General features: G+C 38.0%; 1 protein-coding gene across 4 annotated transcripts in view; it reads right to left on the bottom strand.

Moving 5' to 3' along the window:
* Window positions 1-27,681, bottom strand: part of PALM2AKAP2 (PALM2 and AKAP2 fusion) — a 245,171-nt gene that overhangs the window by 118,135 nt on the left and 99,355 nt on the right. For 3 of the 4 annotated variants that reach the window (XM_063294958.1, XM_063294956.1, XM_063294957.1), the window contains exons 4-7: window positions 15,649-15,763; window positions 12,958-12,979; window positions 7,046-7,147; window positions 1,666-2,346 (exon numbers count right to left, since the gene is read on the bottom strand). In XM_063294958.1, coding sequence (XP_063151028.1) covers window positions 1,666-2,346; window positions 7,046-7,147; window positions 12,958-12,979; window positions 15,649-15,763 — 920 coding nt within the window. The remainder of the gene's footprint in view (window positions 1-1,665; window positions 2,347-7,045; window positions 7,148-12,957; window positions 12,980-15,648; window positions 15,764-27,681) is intronic. The other variant, XM_063294960.1, reaches the window with a different exon arrangement.

The raw sequence follows: 27,681 nt of genomic DNA, 5'->3' as shown, positions 1-27,681 counted from the left end.
GGTATGTCGTGGGGGCTGTCCTTTTTGTACTGTCAAGAACGGGAAGAAAGCACATTATCACTGCTGTGTGGATGAGCCCTTAGTAACCAGTCATTTAAGCAGAAGGACTTAGAAAGTGATTCTGATGAGACTAATATGAAGCTAACATTTCCACTGGGCACTTTTGCTTGTTATTTGAAGGAAACACCGAAAGATTATATACTCCATAGGATGCTTGCTATCATCAAAAATGCTAGCTTTTCTACTTTGATTTTCTGTTCTCTGGGAGGCAAATGTAACCACCTCTAAAGAGACTTTGAGAACTGGGGTCTTCTACTCTTGAGAAAAAGTGATACTTTTCTGTTTTCTTTTGGGGCAATTTCAGATCATAAGACAACTATTATAGGTACATATTTTATATAAATCACAAAATAATCTTGTACATATCACAGTTCCGACAAGCAGACCACATACATATGTAGGCACTGTTACTGAAAGGCAAATAAGTAAAATCAGTGACTATAATTTAATCATGGCAGCTCTGGACCCATTTTCATGGCACACTCATTTTAGCTTGCCTGTAGGGACAAGGGGCAGATGCACAACACGGGAAGCTAGAAGATTTAAATAAGGCCAAAACAAAACAGTGATAACAAAACCCTAAATCATCACTCCCAGTTTCCTAGGCAACTATTCAACTCAGTTTTTAGTGATATCAGTCAGTAGTGAATTCAGTGTGGTATTTTCAGTGTTGCAAAATAATGTCACAACTGAATTCTGATCCACGTTTGCATGCATACTAGCCTCACTGAAGCCAACTATATAATCCCATGGAATGCTAAGCACTGAGACTGTGCAAAATGCATTCCTTTCAATGACCCTTATAGAAGAGCCCATCATAAATTTGAGCAAAACAAATGAAGGTTGCAGTCAACATGGTGCTTGTTGGGTTGATCCCACCGTATATTACCCACAAGACCCAACAGTTGTATTGGGGCTTACATGGGAACAGGTCTTACTAAACAGCTTCCCAATTTAGAACAAAGCTTTTCTTTAGGGAAGAAAAGTTCAAATATTATGATCTCAAAATAACATGATCTAACGTCCTTCCCTTACCCCAGTAAAAAATAAAACCTGTGTCTTAAAAAACCTACAACATTAAAATGCAGTTTAAGGCTCACATATGTGAAGCTTAGGAATCCTGTAAAACCTTGGAGGTTGATCATACCTGCTAGATATATAAAGTAAATTCTTCATATACGTATATAAGTTTAATAAATATATGCAATACATAAATATGCATATTACACATATCCAATTATGCATATGCATATGCATGTTCATATATTATATATTTATATTGATATATAGATAGATCTCTTTCAAATAGGACAGCATTTTGTTTACTTCCCATTTTTGTCTCACCCGCTAAAAATAATCCTAAAAGAGTGCATTTGGTGAGAATTTATGGTTTCGTTACTCATCTCCCTTGACAAGTTAGAAAAATCAGAGCAAACCAACTGCAAGGCAATGGAGGCAGTCACTTCCAGTTCACAGCACTGCAGTTAGAAAAATACAGTGAGGTCTAAGGGAGTGATGGAGCAGGAGCTGCTCGGAAGAAGAAGAAGAAAGGAAGAGATGGTCACATGACAACACAGCATTGACAGCGCTTTTTCTTTTCTGTACCTGGGACTTTTTCCATGGGTAGACTTTCTTCTTTCCCCTCCGGTGAAGAGGGCTCTGTTGTGTCTGACAAGGGCCTCCCAGAAACTAACTCAGCAGCATTTCCATCCATGGTTGACACATCAGTCACTGTCTTCTCACGTAATGACTTTTCATCATCTTCATCAATAAGGACCAGTTCAGCCTTGATTGTCTCATCATAGCCCAATACCTTTTTGGTCTCATCTTCATCATCAATATTTTGGTAACCCATAAATATCATTGTTACTGGGTGATCTGCACTGGCTTCTGGGATTTCATCCCCAGAGAGTTTTGCTTGGTGTTGAGGGTTCTCAGAAAGCCTTTTGCTGGGCTTGTGCACCATCTCTAGTTTTGCTTCCTTAAAAAGAATTTGCTCCTTCATGTGGCTGAGGTTTCCATCCACTATTGATATAGCCCCTCCTTTTATGCTTGATTGCCCCGCCTTCTGAATAAGTTCATCTACGTCCTTTGAGCTTAACTTATGTACTCCATTTTCTACCACCGTGCCTGCAGAATGCATCTCATAGACTACTTTGGTACCATCATCATAGACTTTGATTCCTCTCTGACGGGCAGCCTCAGGGCCAATGGGGGACGTAGAGAGAATCTTGGTCTCTCCTGTTTGTTTGTCTTTCTCCACATTAATTTCCATGCTGTACAAAGCTTGAATGGAAACAAGAGAGGAAGTGTTTGTTACAACAGCAAGAAGCATGTGAATGGTTAATTGCCAAACAGACAAGCAGACAACTGTATACCCAAAGAAGCTGTGCTCTAAAATGCCAAGCAACCTATGTTAGAGATGCAAACCGTGAAGACAAGCAGTTGTTATCTTATAATGGTTGATGCAACTAGTACTAGCCATACCTTTTACAGTGAATGGATAACTTCCTAATATTATCTGTATAGAGGACATCCTATCAAATTAGGAGGTGACAAACAAGCAGGTCTACCATCATGTCTACATTATTGAATTAGTTCACATAGTAAATGTGGTCATAATCCAAATTCTGATTCTCCACACCAGGGGAATAAGACATATAACACCAAATGTTACGTGGGGATACTGAACAACCTGCAGAGTTCCTCTAGAAGGGCCAAATATTTCCTTGAGAACTGAATCACTTCTATGAAGTTCTACTTCATGGGGAGTTTCTGCACAGCTTGAAAGCTGCATGTTATATCCACAACATATAGCATCACCATGAGGAATGGACAGGGAATATAAATGCATTGATGTATGTACCATTATTAAGGCTGAGTATATGCACTGATTCTGCAAGTCTACAGAAATGCCACAGAATGTGGTATGGGGACAAAGAAAGCAGCTTTCCAAGAAACGTAGCTTTAATTAACAAAACAATTGTTTAGTCTTCATGGTAGCAAAGATACGCTTGAAATTGTGGGATTATTGTGCCCAGCATAATCTCAGAAGCACAAAGAGCAGCTCAGTGAGATTTCCAGTGGTGAGAGCTTCAATGCTGTACAGTATATAGGTTCTTATCCCATCACCAGCAGAAACAGAAGAAGATGCAAATACAGAATATAATGCAAACCTTCCTGAATCGTTTAGCTTTCTGCAAGTTACAAAATTCAGCAAAGAGTACCCATATCCTCTCCCTGAGGCTTCTATTGTTCCTCTTAGAAACAATTCCACATGAGTCACTTTTCCAGCTGCATACCTCAACAAATGGGAGGGGACTTGTTTTACTGTCTCCTAAATTTAAAAAGAAGCATCTTGGGTTCCATGTTTACTCCAATTCACCTAGCTTTAAGAACAACATGAATGCTTAAAAGGAAACAGAAAAAGCAGAAATGAAAAACCCAGGACTAGCAGAGTTTTCATGAAGCCTTTTAGCACCATCAATCAATATCAATAGACCATAATCTTCCACTTTCTCATCTGAGTGCAGCCTGCTTCATAGGTGGACTTGCCACTTAATTTCTCACTGAATGACTCTACATACAGTAGCTCTGCAACACAGTATGTGTGATCATAATAAATGTGGTAAAGAAAGCCTACATGGACTCTTGGAAAGTACTGTATTCCATGATCACTCTCTGTGATCATATATTTGTGATGGGTCATTCACACGTGTAAGTTACTTATTACCATATCCATCAAATGATGGCAATGCATAGACTAACTGATCCCAAAATATACAGAAACTTTACTGGGAGGGATGAGACAGGAAACAGCTTGAAACTAACACCACAATCAATGTTATCTATATATCTCTCGTGACCAAATAAATTTTGCAATTTATCAGGACCTAGCCAATGAATTTTGACATTTCATGCAAGCTTTTTGTCAATGCAATATTTCCCATCTAATACAGGGATACCAACTGACTGCTGGTAAACCATCACACTATTATCTTTTAAAAGTTATAAATTGGTCTCAAATTTTCAACTCCTTAATCAGAAAATACTTATATTAATGATTAAGGAAGATTCAATGCGATAGAAGAAAATGAAGACTTTGATAAAGGTAACAGAAGCAACTGGAAGGAGGTTTACAGAAATATAGATGTCAACCAAGCGTTCCCCTTCCCACTCCCAAATAATCTACTGATATGTTACTTTGTTGCTTTCCTAATTGTGTAGAGAGTGGTCTGCCTGTCTCTGTAAATTGTTTTGCCATATTACACCAAAATTCTAATGCAGATGCACATAACTTTGTCCTTCCAGATGTCTTGGTGGATACAACCTGTATATCCCCCAATCAGCATAAACAGTAGACAGAGTTATGGAAGCTGTAGTCCAAAATCTCTGGAGAAAATGAGGTTGCATACCTGGGCCTCATAAATTCATAGTTCTGACTCGAGTTCTAATGACAAAGGCTGATGTCCACAGCTGTTTGTTTTCAACAATTGATTATAAAAAACAGTCCATATTGTGGCGACCAGAGCTCCATTCTGTTGATTTTGTCAATACAATATTATACTCTGAGTCACTTGACAATTTGAATGTTTCATTTATTGTAAATATTTACGTATTTTATATATAATGATCATATTCCAAATACTAATGTTGTTATCCTATTACTGTAAGTATGTTCAACTCAGAACACCCACTGAGTTCAATAGGGCTTAGTTCACGCTATATATTCTTAGGCCTGCCATCTATGTATCATAAAGGTAATTAGTATGAGGATTTTTCACTCATTCATTCACTCATAGACTAACTATATTTAGTCAATCAAACAAGCATATATTCCTAGGACAAAAAGACCTAATAAGGGCCTGCAAATTTATAGCTTTTTTTTATAGCTAAAGCAAACTCAAAGAATAGTAGCACTGTTTTATATGTGAAGATGAAAGGTCCCCTGTGCAAGCACTGAGTCATGTCTGACCCTTTGGGGGGATGTCGCTTTCACAACATTTTCTTGGCAGTCTATATTGGGGTGGTTTGCCATTGCCTTCCCCAGTCGTCACTTTCCCCAGCAAGCTGGGTGCTCATTTACCGACCTTGGAAGGATAGAAGGCTGAGTTGACCTGAGCTGGCTACCCGAGAATCCAGCTTCCACTGGGATCAAACTCGGGTCATGGGAAGAGTTTTCAATTGCAATACTGCCACCTACCACTCTGCGGCACACGAGGCTCTGTACTGTTTTATATACAGATCTCATTGGGCACATCTATATCTGAGATTTGGGGATAATGCAGGCAGCCATATTTTCCTTTGTACAATCTTGGGAATGATGGTGCATCATCAAATATCACTGTGGGGCACTAGAGACTTCTTTTAAGTAAGTGGTAAGCCCTTCCCTGATTATCTTTTCATCTGAATGCTTGGCTCCCCCCCTTGAATTCTGGGAAGGGGAATAAGGCCATCTTTAGCAATAGAATTTTTGAGTGCCATGAAAGAGAAGATTAATGTTATTTTCTGGGTTTCTATTATATTTTTAATACCAAGAATGGAGAGAGTAAATTGTACTTATGTACTTAGCACCTTGACTTAATGGGATACCATATATTTATTTCAATTTGGGCACTGCCCAATTCCAACTGACTGTGGGTGCTTCAAAAATAATATGAAGAACCACAACAAACCAAAAATAAGATGGGATCCAGGCACAATACACAGGCAGAAAACAAAAATAACAATCCATTGCACAAACACACAATTTAGATGTCCATTGAAGGAGGTCCCATAGAAGCCAATTGCATCTAAGTCCCTTTGTCCAAATTTCCTCAAGAATCTATCTAAAAATAAGAAATGTATATACTGAAACCCCAGTAAGGACTTCTTATTTATTTATTTATTTATTTATTTATTTATTTATTTATTTATAACAGACTGAACAGTTACATATTTGTAAACACTGTGGTTCTCATATTAAAATCTATTCATTTTTTCAATCATACATTCATTTATGATTTGTTGAAGTGACAGGTACATTTGAAAATCACAATCTCTGTGAATCTGGGCCCATTCAGGTATATTGTATGGTTCAGGAAACTTCTGGATTTGCTTGTGTTGTGCATCAGTTGTGTTTATTAGCCTATGTAACTAAGTAGTATTCTACTTAGGCTTCATGAGAAGGCGATCCTTCCTTAATTCTACTTATTAGTAGAGTTGGTGGTTTACTTTTAATTTTCAGCATATTTGAACATACAATCAATCTTAAGACAAACATATTTGGGTCCACTGTCACAAACAAAGTTCTAACAGGGAAAGAATTAAATATCAGCCTGTGGTAGAAATCACAATTTTCAAATTGCTTCATCAAACTTAAGTTTTAAACAAGTCCCCATCTAAGTGTTTATAAGGGGGAGAAATATTTAATGCGAAGACTGTTTTATACAAGCAAATCATTAAAATTAATTGAAGCCAATGAAATGTAGACTTTATATGGGAATAAGTGCCATTGAACATAAACTAAATTCTGAGTGCATGGGTGGGGGATAGGATTGAAATCAGTGGTACATTAGGAAATAGTTAACAATTATGATTAGATATGCTACTTTTCTCTAGAATTCCCACAATTCTAAGTTAGGGTTAATTTTTGACAAAAACTTTACTTGTGGACATAAATGTTCTTACTACTTGTGTTTTTAAATAGATAGACCATATTATTAGGTTTTCTGTTGACTGCCTATTAACAACTGTTAAAAACAAAACACTTCTATCTTACAGTAGCTCATTCAACCTATGGGATCTCACTTTCAGTACTTGTTTTATACAAATGCAACAAGTCTCTTAAAGTTTACATGCCATATTTACCAAGTCATTAGCTCCTGTTTCCCCCTGTATAAACTATAGCTGGTCATTAGTCCCAGAAACCCCAACATGTTTTTTCTTTTCTTTTTTAAAAGATCAGGCTTACTGAAAGAAAAAATCAAATTCTATTGAGACTTACCAGTTACCCTGCTTGTTTTTTCTTTCCCAGGAACAGGCTCTGTTGCTTGTGAATAGAGAGTTGTGAGTTCAGGGATCTGGGAGTAAATGTAATTTACTGCATCTAGTTATCAAAGAATGGGAAATACAGTTAAATAAGACCCCAGAGGCTTCATTGCTTAGGCAGCAGTGTTCCTACTTATTATCCCAAACAATAGACATCTGAAGCTTTCTGCCAGATAACTGAATTAAAGCAGCAAAATGCAGAATCAGTGGGCTTTGATTGCCATTCAATAGTCTAGCTGAGGCTGGAGAGAGAAAGACCTGATGACTAAGGCTTTTTTTTAGTGGTATGTGTGTGAAATCATGTCAGGAGGTCCCAGGTGTCAGCAGGTCAATGACCTCTGAAAATGAAATAAATCAAACAGTAATTTGCCTTGTATAACATGGAAAAACAGTAAGGTGCTGTGTACAGTATCTCTAGCTCAAGCAAATGCTTTTATTGCTACAATGGGGGTTCTTATCCTTTCCAGGGTCATGAAAGCTAATGTTTATTTATTGTATTCAGTGTGTAGGCTAGTAGAAGTTTGAACGATTTGTACAGCTTAAATCTGTTTACTAAATAATATTATAAATCAATATAAATACATATGTAAATTGAACATTCTTGAACAGTGACTGTTGGCTACATCTGCAAGTCAAGATAACTATGGTTGAATGTTATGTTTGGAAGCAGACATTGTTTGTACCCAGAAAGCTCTGGTGCATCTTTCTATGTCTTTTTGCACTGGAATAAGGGGCCAAACCAGAAATCTATGCAGGTTGAATCTAGCTTGTATGCCAGGATTTTCTTGCTTCTGCTGTCTGGGTAATGAGTTTCAAAGATAGGATGGGACCTGCCTTACTTCAGATACTGAAGGGCAAGATTTTTAAGGCTGCTCTTAATGGTTAGGTAGTATCATATGGCAGTAGGAAGACTAAAGGAGTTTACAGCTATTTGAGATTAAAACAAGCATTTTGAACTGGGCTCAGAAATGGCGTAGTAGCCAGCAAAGATAATCTAAACTGGCCCCATCAGCCCAACACATATTACTGGGTCATGGGTGGGATTAGTGTGTCATGTGCACATATAACCTAATCAATAGCAATTTTAGCCTTAAACTGACTGCTTTAGTTAACTATGTCATTTGAACAGGGAAGCAATGGTCAACAGAAGATTAGTCGTCTATTCCTGCTGCTCATACAGATAAGCCAACAAGCGGCCCTGCAAAAATAGGGCTGCTGAAGAACCCTGTCCTGTTGTTTCTTTTATTGTTCACATAAACCCACAACCATATGGGGGTGATGGTGACAGGAGGGGGCAATAAGAGGGTTAGCCCCTCACAGTTTTGCCCATGATGGCACTAACCCTGATAACAGCTCCATGCTATTTTAAAGAATGTGATAGTTGGGATGCGGTTAAAAAAAAGGGACACTTCCCATTTGATTAAGGCATCCATGATTCTACGCTTGGAGCACACATAGTTGAGTAATTCCCCTTAAATAGTGGCTATATCAGAATGGTTGTTTTCCCTTTTTTCCTTTTGCACTAATTTTCAGTTTCTGAACTGTCACCATATACAGTCTCATATTCAATTCATTTCAATAATCTGAAATAAGATGCTTGTATGGCCACTTAAAAGCTGTTCACTTTTTTCTGATGGAATTAATTGAATTTTAAAGGAGAAAAATTAAAAGCTATACCACCAGCTATGAATAGAAGATTTATACTGATTTCTCTATAACAAATATACCCCCTGCCAATTTATTGAAGGATTAAGTATCCAAAACAAACAAACAAACAAACAAACATACAGTACATGGTTACAAGGGCTATGGACCCTAAGAAATATTCGTCCTCCCCTTTGGGATTGGAGGGAAATTTCTTATTTTGGAGAAAAAAATCACTCCAATAAGTTGGGTTGTCTTTCCTGCCTGATGCCTACTTCTGAGACAGGTTACTTCCAGAATCTCCACCACAAACAGGCATGGCACTGCTGGCCCACGTGGAGCTAAAGATTAACTTTAGTCACAGAACAAAAAATTCATTAATAACTGGCAGGTAGAAGAGATAAACAAAATGTCTTGGAAGTTCTAGACAAGGGGCCTTGCAATGTCATGCCTATTCACTGTGCTACTTAATTTTCTTTCTTAAACAATATATTTAAGTTGACCTCTAAGCAATCCAACTCATACTAGTATCATTAACAATAAAAGCATATACAAGTTATCTGTGATTTGTAAGTGATTTGTAAGTCTTAAATTACATCTAGGCAGTGTTGTTGTTATACCATTATTACTGCTGTTTCAGTATGCAGATTCAAAAGAAGAGGACTGAAATAAAGATTTATATATTACAATGTAACCAATAACTGGCTCCCATAAAAACTGATGTAATTCATGGCACGTTTCTGGGAGTGGCACATTATCGAAAAGTATTTGATAACAGCAGTGTGTTTGGGGACATCTCTCATTTTTGGCAAGACAGTTCCTTCTCGCGGTTATTTTAAACAAACCTCCTCTAGTTTTAGAAGTCTGTTGTGATTTAACCTTCTGGAGATGCATACATAAGATAAAGTATAGCTTATCATTTCTTCATTCTCTTAAGATATGAAACTCATGCTATTTTCAATACTAATAGCCTGACTTGCCCCTCAGCAGAAACACAGAGCACCATGGCCTCTTTGTAAATTCAGAACTCTGGTATCTTTTATGTTACAATAGCAATTCCATGCTGGCTTGGAATTCTGAATGCTGAAGTCCAATATACCTGGAAGGTATCTGGCTGTGTGAATGGCTGGCATCAACAGTGGAGATCCAGTAAAGAGAACTCTGTATGCTGTCTGGGTGGAACTTAGAACTCCATTTTTAAAGAAGTTTCAGAAGCCACTTGTTCCCAAGTGTGCTTTCAGGGGCTGCTACGTAAACAGCTTTTACAGTAAACAACTAGGTAGGATACGACAGAGCTGTTCTTCACTTGTCCCTAACAAACATGCCCTGGAAACCTCTTTCTGTGTTTTATCTTCATGACTCTGCATTAGTCATCTTCAGTCTGTTCTGGTTTTAAAGTTGTATTTTCCTCTTTTTGCTGTGGATATGATCTGGCACATTTCACTGACCTTTTGCTGCTAATGCAGTCAAGGGTTGGGATCTGCCCAGCTCCTATTTACCACTTTAGGTTGCTGTGAGCATGCCTTCTCCCCTCTGATTGTAGGAAGTGCCCTCCAGGGCCATTTTGGCTTGGACTTCAGGAGATCATGTCACTATTGGATACATTATGCATTTTCTTCTGCTTCTGCCAGCAAGTGGTTTGTGTGGCTGGATCCTTTACTGATTTTTAAAGTTTATATTCTATCTGAGGACTCACACAAGAGTGCAACAACTGGTAGTCTGACTAGGCAATGTTGTCTGGACTAGTCTTACACAGATGAAGTTTTCACAGTTGTTTGTGTAATGCACCATGGTTATCTACACTCATCTTTGTTTCTACGTGTGCTACTTTTTCTACTCTATTCTGGCCCTGATGGCCCTAGATGCCATGGTGATGACTATCATTATGTGTGGGCCATCACAATTGTGCAATTCCAAAGTCAGCTCTAGTATGCTTGTTTTTCCTGGCTATTTCCTGGCTACTACCAGATGCTGTCAGTCCTAAGAAGTTGATGTCTTGGTCACTTGCTCATTAGTCAGGGAGGAACTGCATGGAGCAGGACTATCAGGAGAGCTTCCATTTCATCCCATGCCCATCCTCTACATCTGCTATTTTCCAACATGGGTTTAGAGCTCTGAGTGCCATACCCATGTTCAAAAATAGCCCAATTAACAGAGAATAGATGGAGAGGAGAGGTTGGGCTTAGCAGGAACACTGAGAAAGCTACCTCCCACTTCACCCATTGTACCTCTTCTCTGTACCTGTTATCTGTGGGACTATTTCTGAAAAATGGTTTAGCTATCTTTCAGAAGAGTGCTATACCAATGTTCAGAAACAGGCCAACTGATAGATAATGGATGCAGAGGAGAGGTTATGAGGAACATCAGGAGATCTCCCTCCTTTAAGTGTCAGCTAAACTTGTTCCCCTCCATCCCCCTCACTATATTAGACAGAATGATTGTTAGTTGCATTCATGCTGGCAGGAAATGCTTAGCAGAAGAGGAAACACGGTTAGAGAAATCCACCAATCCCTTTTGGTAATTTAGCTCATAATAAGTAAATAAGGACAGCACTATCTGACAGTTTTGTTACTGTGACAGAACAGAGACTGGCAACAAGGGAAGCCCCATTTATGATAGCCTAGTGTTTTGCTAGATTGAGGACAGGTGGACAGCACTGTTATGGATTTGAATGTTTCAGGGATGGCAACAAACCAGGCAATCCATATAAATCAACTGGTAGATTGAACATTCATTAATAAATTATTACAATCTATGGGTTATTGCTTAAGTTGTTCAGTACTCTGTGATTTATTATTTACAGTGAATTTACATTACCAAAAGCCACTTCTCTTTCCTAACTTGCTCTTTTAGTACTTTAGGATTCTACTCTTCTTAAATACTGTGTCTCTTTCACTGTTCATTCTAAGTTCTTCTTACTTTGTTATTCCCTCTATTAACAAAGTGCTTATTTCATTTATAGTTATTCCTTCCTGTCTTGCACAGGAAAGTTCAGTTAGTTAAACAGGCTTTTGCTCCCCCAGTCTGTCAGCTTTTTGGCTTAGCTAATTTTACATGGAGAGAGACTTGCAAGTTGTTCTCTCCTCTGTTGTCCTTGGCCCTGTTCTTTCCTTCACTCCTTCTCTGTCTCTCTGGCCTCAGCAGACACTGGATTGCTGAATAGCTCCAGGCCTCTTTCTGGAAGTCCTCAAATCTTCCTCTCAAACTTTGAACCTTTCTGCCTTCCATCCCAAAAAGTTGTACTGTAGTACCTTCACCTCTGATGGCCAGCATTTCCACACTCCAATGAATCACAGCTTTCACTTCTCCTCCATGCAGTATAGCAGCTTTAAAAAATTCCTAATAGTATCAGTTCCCTTTTCAACCTTATTCAGTTCCATATCTCACCTTCTAGAATAGCAAGATATTTCTGTGCAGTTGAAGGTATACAATGTCAGGGACAAACTCCCATGAGATGACTTTGACACAGAAGCACTTTAACTTGGCCATGAGGAAGAGCCCATAGGATGTATGGCTACTATTCCATCAAACATTATCAAAGAGGACGCATTATTTTAGTGTGGTAATTTCTCTTGCATATAATTTCTTGGGCTGTTTAATATTAGTCAGATTCTATCAGAGAGTTACAAAATGGTCAGATGGAATGTCTTAAGGATCAGATAAATGTTCAACTAGATTATGTTGGATCATGCATTTAATAGTCTTATTGAAAACAAATACATCCACATGCACACAAATATAAACGGCAGTTGAATGGGTCTAAATTTGTTTTTTATTCAACGTTCTCTATGAGGGTCATTTGGGATGAGGGGCTGGGGGGTTTCTATCTGTGCTATTAGGATTCCAAAATTAAGGAATCTTTCCTTTGTGTCCAACCACTAAGATTCATTTTCAAACAATTGTGTTTAGTATAGAAGTACCTGGTTATCATTATCATTAAATTACATCATGATGAAATCTATATTTGTGTGCATATATGCTGTGTTGCTGTCAGGTATATATATAGAATAGGGTTTATCTTGATCTATGGCCCATGAAATCTAAAGAAAGCTTACTGCTGGCATCAAGAACTTTTGAAAAAGCTTTACTCCACATCTTTCTTTTGGGTAACATTGTTTTGAAGCTTAGTATGTGTGAAAGAGTAGCAGAGTAGTAAATAAAATGCTCATATATAATAATGTATAGTTAAAGATATCAAGTGCAAAAGCAAACCAAACCACTTACCTCCATCTTGGTGTGAGAAACTCTGAAATATCAAAAACATTTGAATCAGTTTGTTTGTATATAATATTAGTGTTTAAAGTGCTTTGTGCATAGCATATTACTATTATTTACAGTAGTCCTATAAAATAGGAATAGGCAGTTAGGAAGTCACACAGAAGTGGGCCTGTTTGGAGTTGATAACAGGTGGGGGTTAGGTTTACATTTGAATATAATCAGATTCACATTCATGCATACACTTTTCTCTTGCTCACATTCATACTCAACTCTTCCACTGATGTTTTATTCAATACTTGTTCCTGTTGGCAGATATATGTCCCATTCAGTTTTTTTCCATACTGAGTGGGAAAAGCAAGGATTCTTTCACTCTCCATTTAGTATGGAAGGAAACAGTGCTGCTAGGGCAGAAGCAAAGCTCATACTAAAATAGGCAACATAACGTTCTACAATTATTTTGAACTACATTTCCCATTATCCATTGCCCATGCTGGCTTGGGCTGATCTTGTTTCTTGACTGGTAGCTCAGTTTCCTTCCATGCTTGGCTGCGAGAAATGGAAGCTTCTTTTTTCCCACCCAGCATGGACGGACTTATACACAAGATGACCTGCACCCCAATAATAATGGCTTTCTTGTCTCTACAGTCAGCAATAGAGGGGGAACTCTGGCAGGTGAACCAGACATGCTTTCAAATAACCTAGCATCACTATCTCTGTATGACAGACATATCAGAAAGAAGCTCCTCTAAGGCTGCTTAGTGAGTTCATAGCTCTCAGAATTGGAAATGGCAACCTCCTGATAGCACATGCTTCAACTCCATGTGCAAGCTATGTTATGTGTAGTGTTGTAAAGGACTCTGAAAATTAAGTACATATTCAGAACCAAATGAATGTTATATTCCTTCTGTAGTTTAATTTCCATGCTCTTCTTCCTTAATTCTGGCAACAGAAGCTTGTCTGGGTGCCAACACTTCTTCTTTAGAATTCATAAACTTCCTTTGTAAAACGGCAATTTCTTAGAAAGAAAGGATGACTTCAACTCTGTCAGGCAGATGAATATTTCAACTTTCTTCCAGAATATAGCTATGTATGTGGATCCTGCCTTGAAATCAATGGAATTTGTGGAATATAACCGAGGGAACTATGGTGTCTGTGCTGAATTCAGAACAAGTTTGTTGCTTTCCAATCTGCCTAAGTGTTTAAAATTGCTACTCATGCCTCCCCCAACCCTGCCCACTACAAATTGCATTTAAGTATCTTAATTAAGCACTAAATGAAGTGTAACTTCATTCCATCAGAGGAGGGATGGGAAGCAAGGTCATTTCATTGACACTGCTGAGAGAAAAGCTCCTTTTGACTCCATTGTTCCTGAATAATTTCTATCTAACCAGATATTGTAAGAACTTAGTAATGATACAAACTGGTGCATACATTAACTCGTTTTCTTCTCTCTCCATTCTTTTTCTTTTTTCTGTTGTGCATTTTAAGATTATAAACTTTTAGTTTTGTTGTTTCTAACTGAAAAGTGAGCCAGTCTGGGAGACATTTTGGTTGAGGACCAGGATAAATATCAGTTTGAGCTTGATGCAGATAATGTCCTCTGATTTTGTTTGTCTTGGAAAAAAGGAAGTTGCTTCATAAAGCAGCAAGAATTATTGAAATGGAACACCTGATTAACACCATTCTAGAATATTATGAATATCTTTATTGCTAGCTGAATTAAGTACTTCAAGCTTCAGTCTGTTCTTTGGCTTAACTATGTTCAGCATCCCAACAACACTGTCTGCTGTACGTACAAAATTATGGGTTATTTTATTTGAAACAAAACAACAACAACAAAAATTCCCTTCAGTGAATCCATAAATCAATGATGGTGTCATGAGTGGTTTTATACATGGGAACATGTAAAATCTCTGACGTAGCTTCGCAGTTACCCAAAAGATTTGTGCAGAATACATCTTCATTTGGTGGTTCTGGATTATAATAATAATCTGTGTAAGCAACTTTAATACCTAACAAAAGCTTTAGAATACTTAATCTTAATTCTGTAAGATAATTAGATAGCATTTTAAATATTGATAATATTTAAATATTTAGCCACTCTACTTCCAGATATCACTCCATATAAACTTTATTCTTTTCATCACTCTTAAGCTGCAGTATCAATAAACCAGCATTCTTTAAACTGGCATCACCCAGATATACTTCAAATGCAAGCTCCATCTTTCCTAGTTAGTATAGAAATACTGGGAATACATCTGGAGGATGCCACGTTAGGAAGGTTGCTATAGACACTTGCCTGTGGGAAATTATTTCCCTAACTGCACTGACCTCTGTAAGACTTGCTTTTGAGTAGGTATCCAGTCACTAAATTTAACAGTGTTCAAATCTCTTTTTACAGTGTTCTGGTGACATTGTCCTCTTTTGAATACATACTATATGTTGAAAGCAAAGCCTACTGCATGGTTAACTTGGATATCTGGCCACTCTATATAACCAATGATCAGTGTTAAAGACAGGAGTGAAATTTAATAAATAAATAAACCCTACTTTTCCATTGAGTCATCTGACATTAGCCTGATCCCATTCTTCTATAGAGTTTCTCTATCATTACTATATATATTTGTATGCCAGTTGTTGGAAAGAAAAACTTTCTCTTAAGAAGATCGGGTTGTTTGGATTTTTTTTTCATCTTACCTTTTGTAAGTCCTCAAAAGATTTTTCCGTCTCCTTTAGTTTCTCTAAGATGATCTGTTCTTTGGCAGATATTTGGGATTCTTCACGTTCAAGCTTTCCTATTTCTTGTTCTAATCTGGAAAATATATTACAGAAAAACTTATTCATCTGGAAAGAAATGTTCAATCAGTAAGTATATATTTGACTTAGCTGCAAAATAATTATTTATACATGCAAATGTATCATTTGTTTTAACATCAAATTCTCAATATAATTATTGGCAGTTGAATAAATAAACTGAGGGTGATTAGTTAGTTATTGTGCAATTCTCTTTTTTGTTTTAATTTACTCTAAAGTAACCACAAGGAGTCCTATCCTGGACTGGGAGCATTTTGTGCAGGGAAGGGTAATAAAGCCTTTCTTCTGCAGATGCTTCCCTCCCAAAATTAGGAAAGGAAGGAAGGAAGGAAGGAAGGAAGGAAGGAAGGAAGGAAGGAAGGAAGGAAGGAAGGTCACTGAAATCAGCTAGGGACCAAACTGGTTTACTTTAGAAACAAGAATATTAACAAGAGAATAAGTAAAATAAGTTTATTGTAAGTAAATGTAATCTATATTTCAAATCAGATATTCAAAATATAAACAAAACCTGCATTTGAACTGCTACACAACAATTCCTTTGGATTAGTCTATTATGGCTTGCAGATGTTCTTGATAACACAATAAATTACCTTTTTATTATATTTCTCTCCCACATTTAAGTTTTTTCCTGACCATCATTTTATCCCCATGATTATGTAGGTTTATTTATAGAGAACACAACAAGGTCATTGTGAATAAGCGAATACCTATTCCCAGTTAGGTGGGAGATTAAGAAGGGGCAGTTTTACCCTAAGCAGCTCTGGGTTTGTTTCTAGCTACAATGCCCTCTCCCAATCAGGCAAGTCATAGAGCAGTTGCTGACCCCCTTTTCAGTCCTCCAAGGAAAAGAGTTAGGGCTACAGAGCAGCAGGAAAAGCCATTGCAACTCTCCATTACAGAATTCCCTACCAGTGTTCTGGCAGCCCCTGAACATCCTCTATAACACTGATTATGGCCACACCTCCCTCCCACTTGACTCTACCAGAATCATTGGCAAGGAGATCTGACAGGGTTACTGGCTCACCATGTTAAACATGTGGAGGGAACAGAGCCAGCATATGGCCACCCTAAGACAACTCCTTATTCCACTCAGACCAATTTTATTGTGAAGAATCTGAACTGCATAACACTTTGTCAAGGATAAAACAGAGACCAAATATATTTATCATATCACATGTGTTAATCTACTGGTTAAAGCAAAAATGCCCATGCCATAGTCTAACAAGTATCACCATTTTTGGTCATTAGCATTATCTGCACTTTCTACATTTTCTTTTCTTTTTCTTCTTTTTACTATTCCTCTAACATTGCCAATAAGGATATATAAATGTTTCTAAGGATAGTGTTTCATATATCTGATGAAGTTTATGCCATACAGATATCACAAAACTATTTGCTAATTTGGCTAAAGCAAACTAACAAAGTGTATAACCAGAATTAATTTGCATGGTAACCAGATTCCAAAAATGACAGCTCCTGATATAGAGCACTATCATATGAAAAGAAAAGTATATATCTATGAAACTGATACTTATTCCAAGAACTGGAGTTTTTTTTAAAAAAGTAATGTTTTTATAACACTGGATAACACTTAAGTTTGTAAATTGTTTCTACTTTCTTAGAATATTCCTTTATTTGGAATTAACTGAATTTTTTTTTCATTGGGATTCTATATTTCAAAGGTTCATTAAAAAAGGGTGATAACTATACTTCGATTTCCCATTTCATCCACCTTAGCTACTCTAGTTTAAGATCTTTTCTTTTCAAACCCTGGGTCCTTCATTCATACTTTTCTAGAGGTCTGAAGAGTGGGTAGGTACCAAAACCTTGAGCTTTTCCCCTTTCATTCTTTACAGCATTGGCTCCATTTTCTGCCCTGTGTTTTATAAAGGTTTGGATAAAGATTGAGTCCTCCTGGTCTGAATTTGTAGGTTTATGGGGTAATTCAAAATTTAACTTTCTGCAAATTCAAGTGTGTGTGTGTGTGTGTGTATAATGACTTGGTAACTCAAATCTGGTTTAAATTAGAAATACAATAATGAAACCAACAACTTTAAAATGTTTTCAGATTATAAGCATATATTGATGAGACTCCTGTGTATTCCTGAAGAATTTTATGCATTACTTAGGAAAGCTCAAGCCTGCTCCCACCCCACCAAAAGTAACATCAGAATTGGCATTCATTGTACTATGTACGATATAACAAATTAAACCATTATGAGAGGTATTTTAAAGGCCCCTTTTTTTTTTTTCAAAAGGAGAATTAAGCCTTTTCTATTTTCCATTTAAAAATAAAAACAATAAATGTGGCTGGAGCTTGCTTTCAGTACTGGCTTATGGGAAATGCCAGAAACACAACTATACAATTAAGGGGTCTCCTGTAGTCATTAGAAAGGGTCTGTGGTAAAGGGCCATTTTATAAGCCCCCTCTAATTAATAAAATTGATTTGGAACCAATGTATAAATAAACATTTTACTTTTTAATATCAAGTGCTGGAGCCTGCTAAACTGCCATCTTGAAAGTGCCCCAAATGCTCTGGAAATTAAATATTATAGATATGTTGGCAAGGTCATTGTCTTTATGTTATTGTGGGGTAAAACAGTAGCAGTCTACTAAACACACACACACACACACCACTGATAATCAGATTCTCCCTCCCCCCAAACAATTCCAAAGTCTTACAGCTAATTAAAAATAATATCAAATTGCCAGAAGGTTCTTAGTGTTTATCTTGTCTTTCAATTTTCATGCCACACATATTGTATCAATTATAAAATGTGCATGCATCCCACCAGAAACTGTGGCTTTTCTGTTAATGTAAGAAATCATTTCTCAATCTTTCCTCTTTAACATAAGAATCTTTCAGATATGCTTGACCGGTAAGCTACAGTTACATACTATTTACCACTAAAAATGCCTTAGGGACTCAAATAGAATATAAGATTCATGAAAATAAATATGCTGAATGCTGTTGCTTAGTTTGCAGTATATCTGCTTCTCATTTAGAATTAAAAGAATCTTAATTTTAAAAATTAGGTGGACCTAAGGATCCAAGGGAGAGCCAATCTGGTATAGTGACCAAAAAAAAAAAAAAAAAAGGACCCAAGAGAAGCTAATGGAAGTGACTATTGACATATTGGTACCTATAGACACAAAATGGGGAATCTCAGTTATACAGTCTCCATGATCAGAGGTATGTCACTTGGGTTGCTCAGAAACCACCAACAGACTGTTACAACCACATGGCATCACCGTAGGACATAAACCAACTAAAACTCTTCAAAACATATTAAGCAACCCAGAAGACCCAATAGCCCAAGAAGAAAAAACAGGAGTTATTTACAACATACAATGCAAAGACTGTAACAGCCACTATGTAGAACAGACAGGCAGAAGACTAGCAGAGCGCATCCACAAACACCAACTAGCAGTCAGAAGACACAATGAGAACTCCTTAATCTCACAACACATGGACAGATTCAACCATATTTCAACTGGGAAACTGTGAGCATCCTAGGTAAAGGTAAAGGTTTCCCTTGACATTAAGTTCAGTCGTGTCCGACTCTAGGGGGTGGTGCTTATCTCAGTTTCAAAGCTGAAGAGCCGGCGTTTGTCCATAGACACTTCCATGGTCATGTGGCCGGCATGACTAAACGGAACGCCATTACCTGCCTGCCGAAGTGGTACCTATTAATCTACCCACATTTGCATGTTTTCCAACTGCTAGGTTGGCAGGAGCTGGGACTAGCAACGGGAGCTCACCCCATCAACGCAGATTTGAACCGCCGACCTTCTGATCGGCAAGCTCAGCAGCTCAGCAGTTTAACCCGCAGCACCACCGTGTCCCCTGTGAGCATCCTAAACCAAGCCAAATCCAAAAATGCCAGAGAATTCCTGGAAGCCTGGCACTCAGACCAAACAGCCATCAACAGACACACAGAGGTAAACAACATTTACATACCATTCAAAAGGGACAATAGAAAAGCCAAAAGACCAGTACACTCCCTCGCCAGCAATCAACACCCAGATATGCAAAAATTAACACTAGGATTAACATCAGATGAACCATCAAACAGCACAATACACCCTAATCAAGGAACTATTAACTCAGTCAGTCAACCAAGCAGCAAACAACAGCCCAATCAAAGAACTCCCAAGGAGAGAACAACACCCCTACCAACACAAGCAGGACAAGCCACAGTATATAAACTGAGAGCAAGGCCCACTCCCTCTTTGCACTGAAGATGTTGCCTAGTCTGGCAATGAAACGTCTGCAAGAAAACAACAAGGCTCAGAGAGCACCAAGGACTCCACAGTTCAACCCTGAGCTACAAATATTTGCTTCGATTGCTACCGAGTAGGCTCACTCATGGAATTTAGAAAATTGTCCTAGATCAGGTTAATTTGCCCATCTGGATGTGACTTACCAGAATGGAGTGTAGGCCATTCACACTAAATTTTATATTTTTTAACACCATAACCAGTTTGATGTAGTGGTTACGTGCTGAATTAGAAACCAGGTGACTGTGAGTTCTAGTCCTGCCTTAGGCATGAAAGCTGGCTGGGTGACCTTGGGAAAATCACTGTCTCAGCCCAACCCCCCTCACAGGGTTGCTGTTGTGGGAAAAATAGGAGATGTTATGGAGATTGCAGGCGAGGAAGGAGGGGGCGCCTTCCAGGGGGAAAAACTCCCAGTGTGGAAAACCTTGGGCACCTGGCCAAGAAGTTCAGACAGGACCCGCCTTAGAGTTTCTGGGGTTTTTCCCTTAGAGCCTGCTAGTTTTGCTCAGTTTGGCAAGATTCTGTGTATATGGTAGAAACAATAAAGACTAGAGCTTCATTCCTGGCTCAGTATAGTTCCTTTGCCTTATTCCTGACAGGAGGCACGAGTATTAGGTATGTTCATCGCCTTGAGTTAGATATAAAAAAGGTGGGATAAAATGACAAAAATAATAATGAAAATAATAATGAAAATAATGAAAATAACAATTCCAAAACATCTGGAGCACCACTTGAACACTATTGGCATTGACCATCAGTCAATTGCAAAAGGCAGCTTTACTTGGAACAGCTTACATCCTGCGATGATATCTTTAATATTATTAAACAACAACATCTGTGTAATGGTTGCCTATTCTAAAACACCATCAGACTCATGAGCAGGAATTCAAAGATATCTGATTTATTAAAGAATAGTATGCAGGATCACAGAGAAAGCTGAGAATGATGAAAGCACGCCAAATTCAAACTAAAAACCCTCGGTGCAAATGAAATCCCTCCTCCCGCAGAGTCTTCTCAAGTTCACAATCCCAGGTGCTCCTAACGGTTTCTGATGGTCTGTGGGAAAAGGCCTTGAACAGATAACATAACCCAAACACATTCCATTGTACTGATATCACATACAAAGCTTGGTACAAGGTCTCACAGCAGCTCCCTCCCAAACAGAAACGCGCATCAGCGCCATGGCATGTGAAATGTTACGATGTATAAACTACATTGAATCAGTGAACATGACAATCTGCCTACCCCAGGTCCTTGGGAAGAACTCGATAGGTGGACAAACATGACAAATCCAGTCTAAACATCTGGCTCACTGTGTGATCAACCATGATAATAATAATGCCATGAACAGGTAGCATTGCAGATACAAGATCTAAGCGATCCTGGGTTTGCTAGCATGGTCCCTTTGCCCCTGTGCTACTCTAGTGTCACAAAATGCTTAATAAAATTCCCAGGACTGGGAATTCTGTTAAGAATAAGCTCCTTTTTCATGCTATAAGAGAAATTAGGTTTCATAAAGAATTAGGAGATCTGTTCAACACTGAGGCCCACACTGAAAGTATATGCAACCTCAGGGCTGTAGCTGATTTTCAAAGGTAATTATTCTTATTTATTTATTTATTTAGCTGGGCTTATATGCCACTCCAAATTCAACTGACTCTGAGTAGCCTACACACTAATCATACAATTAAAATAGGGGTGTTTGTGTGCTCGTCTTCTAATCTGTCTTGATTTGCTATGACTGTCAGTTTTAATGCCTTTACAAAAACCCAAGATTGTTGGGTCAATCTGATTTCCAGAGGATGCTGTTCAAGAAAAGCGGATTGGTGACTGAGAAGGCCTTCCTTCATAGTCCTTTCAGGTGGCATTTCCTAGGGGTGGTGAACCAGAGAGAGCCTTATCCTCCAGATTTTAATGCAGATAGTGCAGGGCTATTCCCATGAAAAGTAAACTATGGGTGTGAAATTAGAATTTATAGCCCTGCTTCTCTTCTGCAGTTGGAGTTCTAGCTTTGCTGGAGAGCAGGATTGGGGAAAAAGGGAAAATAATAGCAATTATGAATGATGATTGGTATGTTAAAATAATCAATATTGTTGAAAGCAAACATTAGGCAGCTACTGATTGAAAGTGAAAACTATCCCGATCCATTTCTGTCATTATAGTACACCATCTATAATTTGCTATTACCATGGACTCTTACCTCAGTGGATGGGGGAGGAAAAACTTTGATGGGTTTTAAACACTGAGGATTTTTGTTTGTTATGTGCACTATAAATAGGGTAAAGAGGAGCAGCACATAGAAATAATTTTATGGAATCTGTATCATGTGCCTTTGGCATACGCCAGGAATGTAAAACAGAAGGCAGCCCTTTGAGTAGAGGAATTCTACATTTGCAGTGAAACAGAGTGGCAATTATTAAGCTTGCTTTTATACATAACAGTGGGGAAACCCTTCTCAGCACAATTAAGTGGGCTGCTGTTTAGACTGAATGACTGAAATTAGGACAGAAAGCACCTTCAGTAGACCACAGCCATGAAACGTGTTGAGTGCTGGCTCAGCAAATGATTCTTTTGTCATGTCATGTCTAGTTTTTTGTTTTTTTTAATCTCTTTAATGTTGAGCTCAACTCCTGGTGACACTGCAACAGTTTTCTTGGCAACCAAATGAAAGTGGTTTTCCACTGTCTTCTTTCAGGATGGTTTTAACTTTCCAGACATGTTTATATAGCCCTGGAATTCCTTGACAGTCTAAGCAGTCACCTGCTGAGGACACAATATTAATTTAGAATTATAATACACGAACCATGCTTCTAGTGGTTAAGGCAACAGGCTAGAAACCAGGAGGCTGAGAGTTCTAGTCCCACCTTAGGCATGAAAGCCGGCTGGGTGACCTTGGGCTGGTCACTCTCTCTCAGCCCAACTCACCTCATAGGGTTGTTGTTGTGGGGAAAACAGGAGGAGGAAGGAGTATCAGGTATGTTTGCCATCTTGAGTTAGTTATAAAAATAATAAAGGCGGGATAGAAAATAAATAAAACAAAACAAAACAAAACAAGGGTACACTCCACAGAGAAAAGAGGTACACATTGAGTCTATCTGTATGATACACACATTTCACAGACACTTCTTTTTAAAGATAAAGAGTTGAGAACACACTTGCCCCATTTCATGGGATGCTACTCAGGTATGATCAGTTTCCTGGTGTTCATGCACTCCTTTAAAAACAGAAATGCAGTTGTCTTGAAAATCAGTGATAGAAGTAGAGAAAGTGGGATGTGTAATGCCTTCCTCAATGATAGTTTTTAGTTCAGTATTAGATTGACAGTTCTAATACCCAATAAAACCAGTACAGGTAGTCCTTGGTTAACAACCATTCATTCAACGACTGTTCTAAGTTATGACAGTGCTGAACGGGGAGACTTACGGCTGGTCCTTGAAGTTGTGGCTGTTGCAGCATCCCCATGGTCACGTGATCATGATTTGGATGCTTAAATTGCAATATCCAACCCTTCCCTGATTGGCACTTTCAAAGATTTTCCTAACTTGTTTGTTTACTTATGCTTCAGTATAACATGGAGTTTCAGCAAACTGTATTTTCTCTGTCCTTGTGGCCAAACTCTATTGTCAAGAACAGGTTTAAGAATGTAAACAGTTTGGATATAAATATTATTCTTCCTGAAGAATACCTATTGTTTACCGTAACAGGATATAAACAATGCAGTTATATACCCATGGCCCCAGTATTGTCTGTTGATTTGGCTACAACAGTTTCTATGATACTAACTTCATAAATGCATTGGAGACAGTTATCATTTTTGATGCGTACATCTGGAATTTTGAGGACATACTGTGGGCACTTCCATGGGTGTACCTTGCTTATTTATAAAATGGCTGTTGTGATGGGCACAACCACTCAGAAAACACTGATTTACCAAAACACATCCCATGAATTTTTCTAGGGCATCAGGGTGGTCTCTACTATCCTTTCTAACTTTTGTCTGAGCAGACATAGTTCCAAACAAATCACAGTCAGCCATCATTTGTAAAGTCCAAAGTCTTTCTTAGTGTTTGCGGCAATAAAGAAACAGCAGAGAGGCAAATATGCTTCTAAACTGGGGTTCATATAGTGTGTATGCAGATGAAGTTCAATGGATTGGATTGCCCCAATTTCATGTTTGGTATATTGTTTTCTGCTACAGAAATTAATGTCACCATGGTAATTGAGTACTTCCTTAAGTATTGGCAGGATGAAGAGGTCGAATTTAATTGTCCTCAATTTGGGTGTTAAAAGCTGCATTGCCTGGGGGAGGAACCTTGCCTGGACTTGTTTCAGTTTTCCTTCTTTCTACACAGCCTCCTCCCGTCCTCTCTGAGCATGTGTGTGAATGCACAGCTTGTAAAATACGTTTTTGTGCTTTCTGTAAATGCATTTATTTTTATAGAAATGCCTGGTATGTGTGATTTTTCTGATCTCTTGGGCCAAACGCTTTCCAGCATTCTGCTACATTTCACATATCAGGTCTGCCAAAGATCACAAAGCTGTTAGGAAATATTCATCCATAACCCATGAATTTTGAGATCATGCAGATTTAAAAAGCTTTGGTAGATTTTGCTATAAGATTAATAATCAAATACATCTACCTTTACAAGTTCCCCTTGGATTCTGCAATCACAATAAAGCCATATATATTTGCTTCTCTGAGTTTGTTAAGAAACACACACTTGCATATACAACAATGACCAACGGAATGCAAATAATGCCAAAATTGTGTAATATGCAGCCCAATTCCATGCATACTTACTCTGAAGTAAATTGCACTATTCAGTAGAATGTACTTTCAAGTTCATATGATTATGGTCCTACTATAAAGAGTTTTGATGTAATTTTTAATATATTCATTAACTTTTGAGCTAAAAAATAGCAATACTTGGGGAAATAATATAAAAGAATACAAAGCAATACAAAACACAAATTGAACATGGTGAGGCAAATGCAGAAGACTAAAATTATTATGTAATGCAACACAGAATTCTAGGGAGTTCTCAGAGTAGCATTCCAAAAGAACTGGAAGATATCTTACAGATGCCTACTATAATAGATGGTACATTCTAATAAGCTATGAAAGGAGCTAGGGGTATGACCGGAAATATAAATATTAGCTGCTGGAGTGAAGTTTTTACTGATCAGACAAGAAAAAACAAAGCCCCTTCAAAAACATTGGGCAAAGTAAAGAGAGAGGGGAAAAATGCCAAGACTAGGGTGGATTTCTCTCCATCACATGGTATAGAAAACCATCAATTTTAGATGACAAAGTACAGCCTGAAGTATCAGCAGCAGTATCCTGCCTCCCTTCCGCCAACCTGATTTTTCCTTAAGCATTTCTGTTTGTACAAGCAGTTTTTTTTTTATTACAAAGGTAGCATGTGACAAATTCCCCTGTAATGAAAAAAAAAAAACATTTCAGCTGCATGGAACAATATTTCAAGGCTGTTCCAAGTGTTCTTGTCCCTTGCAAATCAAGCCAATCAGGAAGCTCCTTGATTTGTGGATTCTGTGCTCCATGGATTGTTTCCACCCTTCAGCGTTTCCTGCCATTGTTTTCATGAATTTTTCTCAAATGGGAATGACTTACCAGATCTGGTGAGTTGCTGCCCTCACCTTTGGTAAGGAGAATTTGGGTGAAACGAAACTGAAAAGCTCTTGGCTTCTGGTTTGATATGGCTTTATGCTGCTGTTCTGGGAAGACAGACTAGCAACCATAAATGAATCACAGGATTGTTAGTTTCTGCAGCCCAAAGATGAAATGAAAGCTGGTTGTTAAAAGGTGAATGAATTCACCACCTTATCAGTAGAAACTGCTTTTGAAGAGCTGTGGCATAAAACTGCAATTCTGAACTGTTCTTCCCTTATCTCTTTTCTGCTCCATCTTTTTGCTAACTTAAAATGGATTTGGGGACTGATATTTCTGATGAATGCAAAATTAATGATACATCATTAGTGATACAAGTGATACATTATACCGAACACAAAGAAATGTAAGAGACTAGCCCTGCTTGTTTAAAACTCTGAAGCAATTACAAGACAGGACTTGGGGGCATGTGGGCCTTCAAGTATTAATGAATGCATGCAAAAGAACGTTAGAAGTTGTACATTAATGACACCTTAAGGGCCACAGTTTCTTCCACCCTGCTACAAAAGGATATTGTAAACATTCACTTCCTGTGATCCCAATAAAGAGAGAGTCCAACCAGGAGAATTCTAAAATTCACTGAAAATGATAGTAAATGTCTGTCTCTTCTACTTGTAACAACTTGCACACTTTACTCATGCTTTGGCTACATCATATTCCACATTCCTGTTGTCAAGTTCTATGTACTAAGTATATAGTTCAAAAGACAACAGAAAACATAAATGGATTCTCTGTGCCCTCACTATGGCCAAAAGACTGATATTGCAGCATTGGAAAGATAAATGCATGGCCCCATTTATTCAATGGATTAGAGACCTGACTGCACTTGCTACATAAGAGCGGATTGCCTATAGACGTAGACTTTGTATGGACAAGTATAATGAAATATGGGACTCATTTATACAAAATACAGTAGGTTAAAAAAACACAATAGTCATATAAATCTATCAGAAATATATACAGTATGTACTTGAATAATATTTGCATTAGATAAGTCTATATAGAATTGTAATTGTTTACTGTTATAGTGACATATTAACATTTTTTTTGTTGTATTTCTTTCACTTTTTTGTTAAAGCACTTTTTAATGTGGTTTGTTTCCTGCTCTTCTTTTTGTAATTAAAAATTTAAAAAAATCCACATTTCTGTGTTTTGTGAAAGGTAAGGTGAAAGGTCCCTGTGCAAGCACCGAGTCATGTCTGACCCTTTGGAGGGATGCCGCTTTCATGACGTTTTCTTGGCAGACTATAGAGCGGGGTGGTTTGCCATTGTCTTCCCTAGTCATCACCTTCCCCAGCAAGCTGGGTGCTCATTTTACCAACCTCGGAAGGGTGGAAGGCTGACCTGACCTGAGCCGGCTACTTGAGAATCCAGCTTCCGCTGGGATCGAACTTGGGTCGTGGGGAGAGTTTTTGGTTGCAATACTGCCACCTACCACTCTGCACCACATGAGGCTCTAGTTTTCTGTGTTCTACCACCATTTAATAATGAAGCAAAGGGACGGCAGAAAATACATTAGGGGTTGGATCCATCCAAATTTACTTGTATGTAAATCACACTAGAATCAATATGAAAAGTTAATCACAACTAATCAGAACTGCATTAGATCTAGCTATATCTAACACCAAATGAATAATAATGATTAATCTGACCTGAGTTTTTAAATTCCGGCTTGCAACTAGGCCTAGTTAGTATTAAAAGTGGTATACACATATGATGCTTACCATAGTTAGCTCTGAAAAGAAAATAGGAGAGGAGGAGGAGGAGGGAAGGGGTCACAATGTCATACATCTTGCCTGATCTCCTAAAGACAATTAAGAAAGTTGTCAGCATTTGGCCTAAGTTGTTAAATGAACCAAAAGGTAATAACAGTATGAAAGATATTACAGGCAGTCCTTGTTTAGCAACCACAATTGGGACTGGCAACTCAGTTGTTAAGCGAAGT

The sequence above is a fragment of the Candoia aspera genome, chromosome 2 (genome assembly GCF_035149785.1).
Source record: "Candoia aspera isolate rCanAsp1 chromosome 2, rCanAsp1.hap2, whole genome shotgun sequence".
Lineage (NCBI taxonomy): Eukaryota > Metazoa > Chordata > Lepidosauria > Squamata > Boidae > Candoia > Candoia aspera.
The sequence above is the reverse complement of the archived record's forward strand: the minus strand, read 5'-3'. Positions and strand labels throughout refer to the sequence as shown.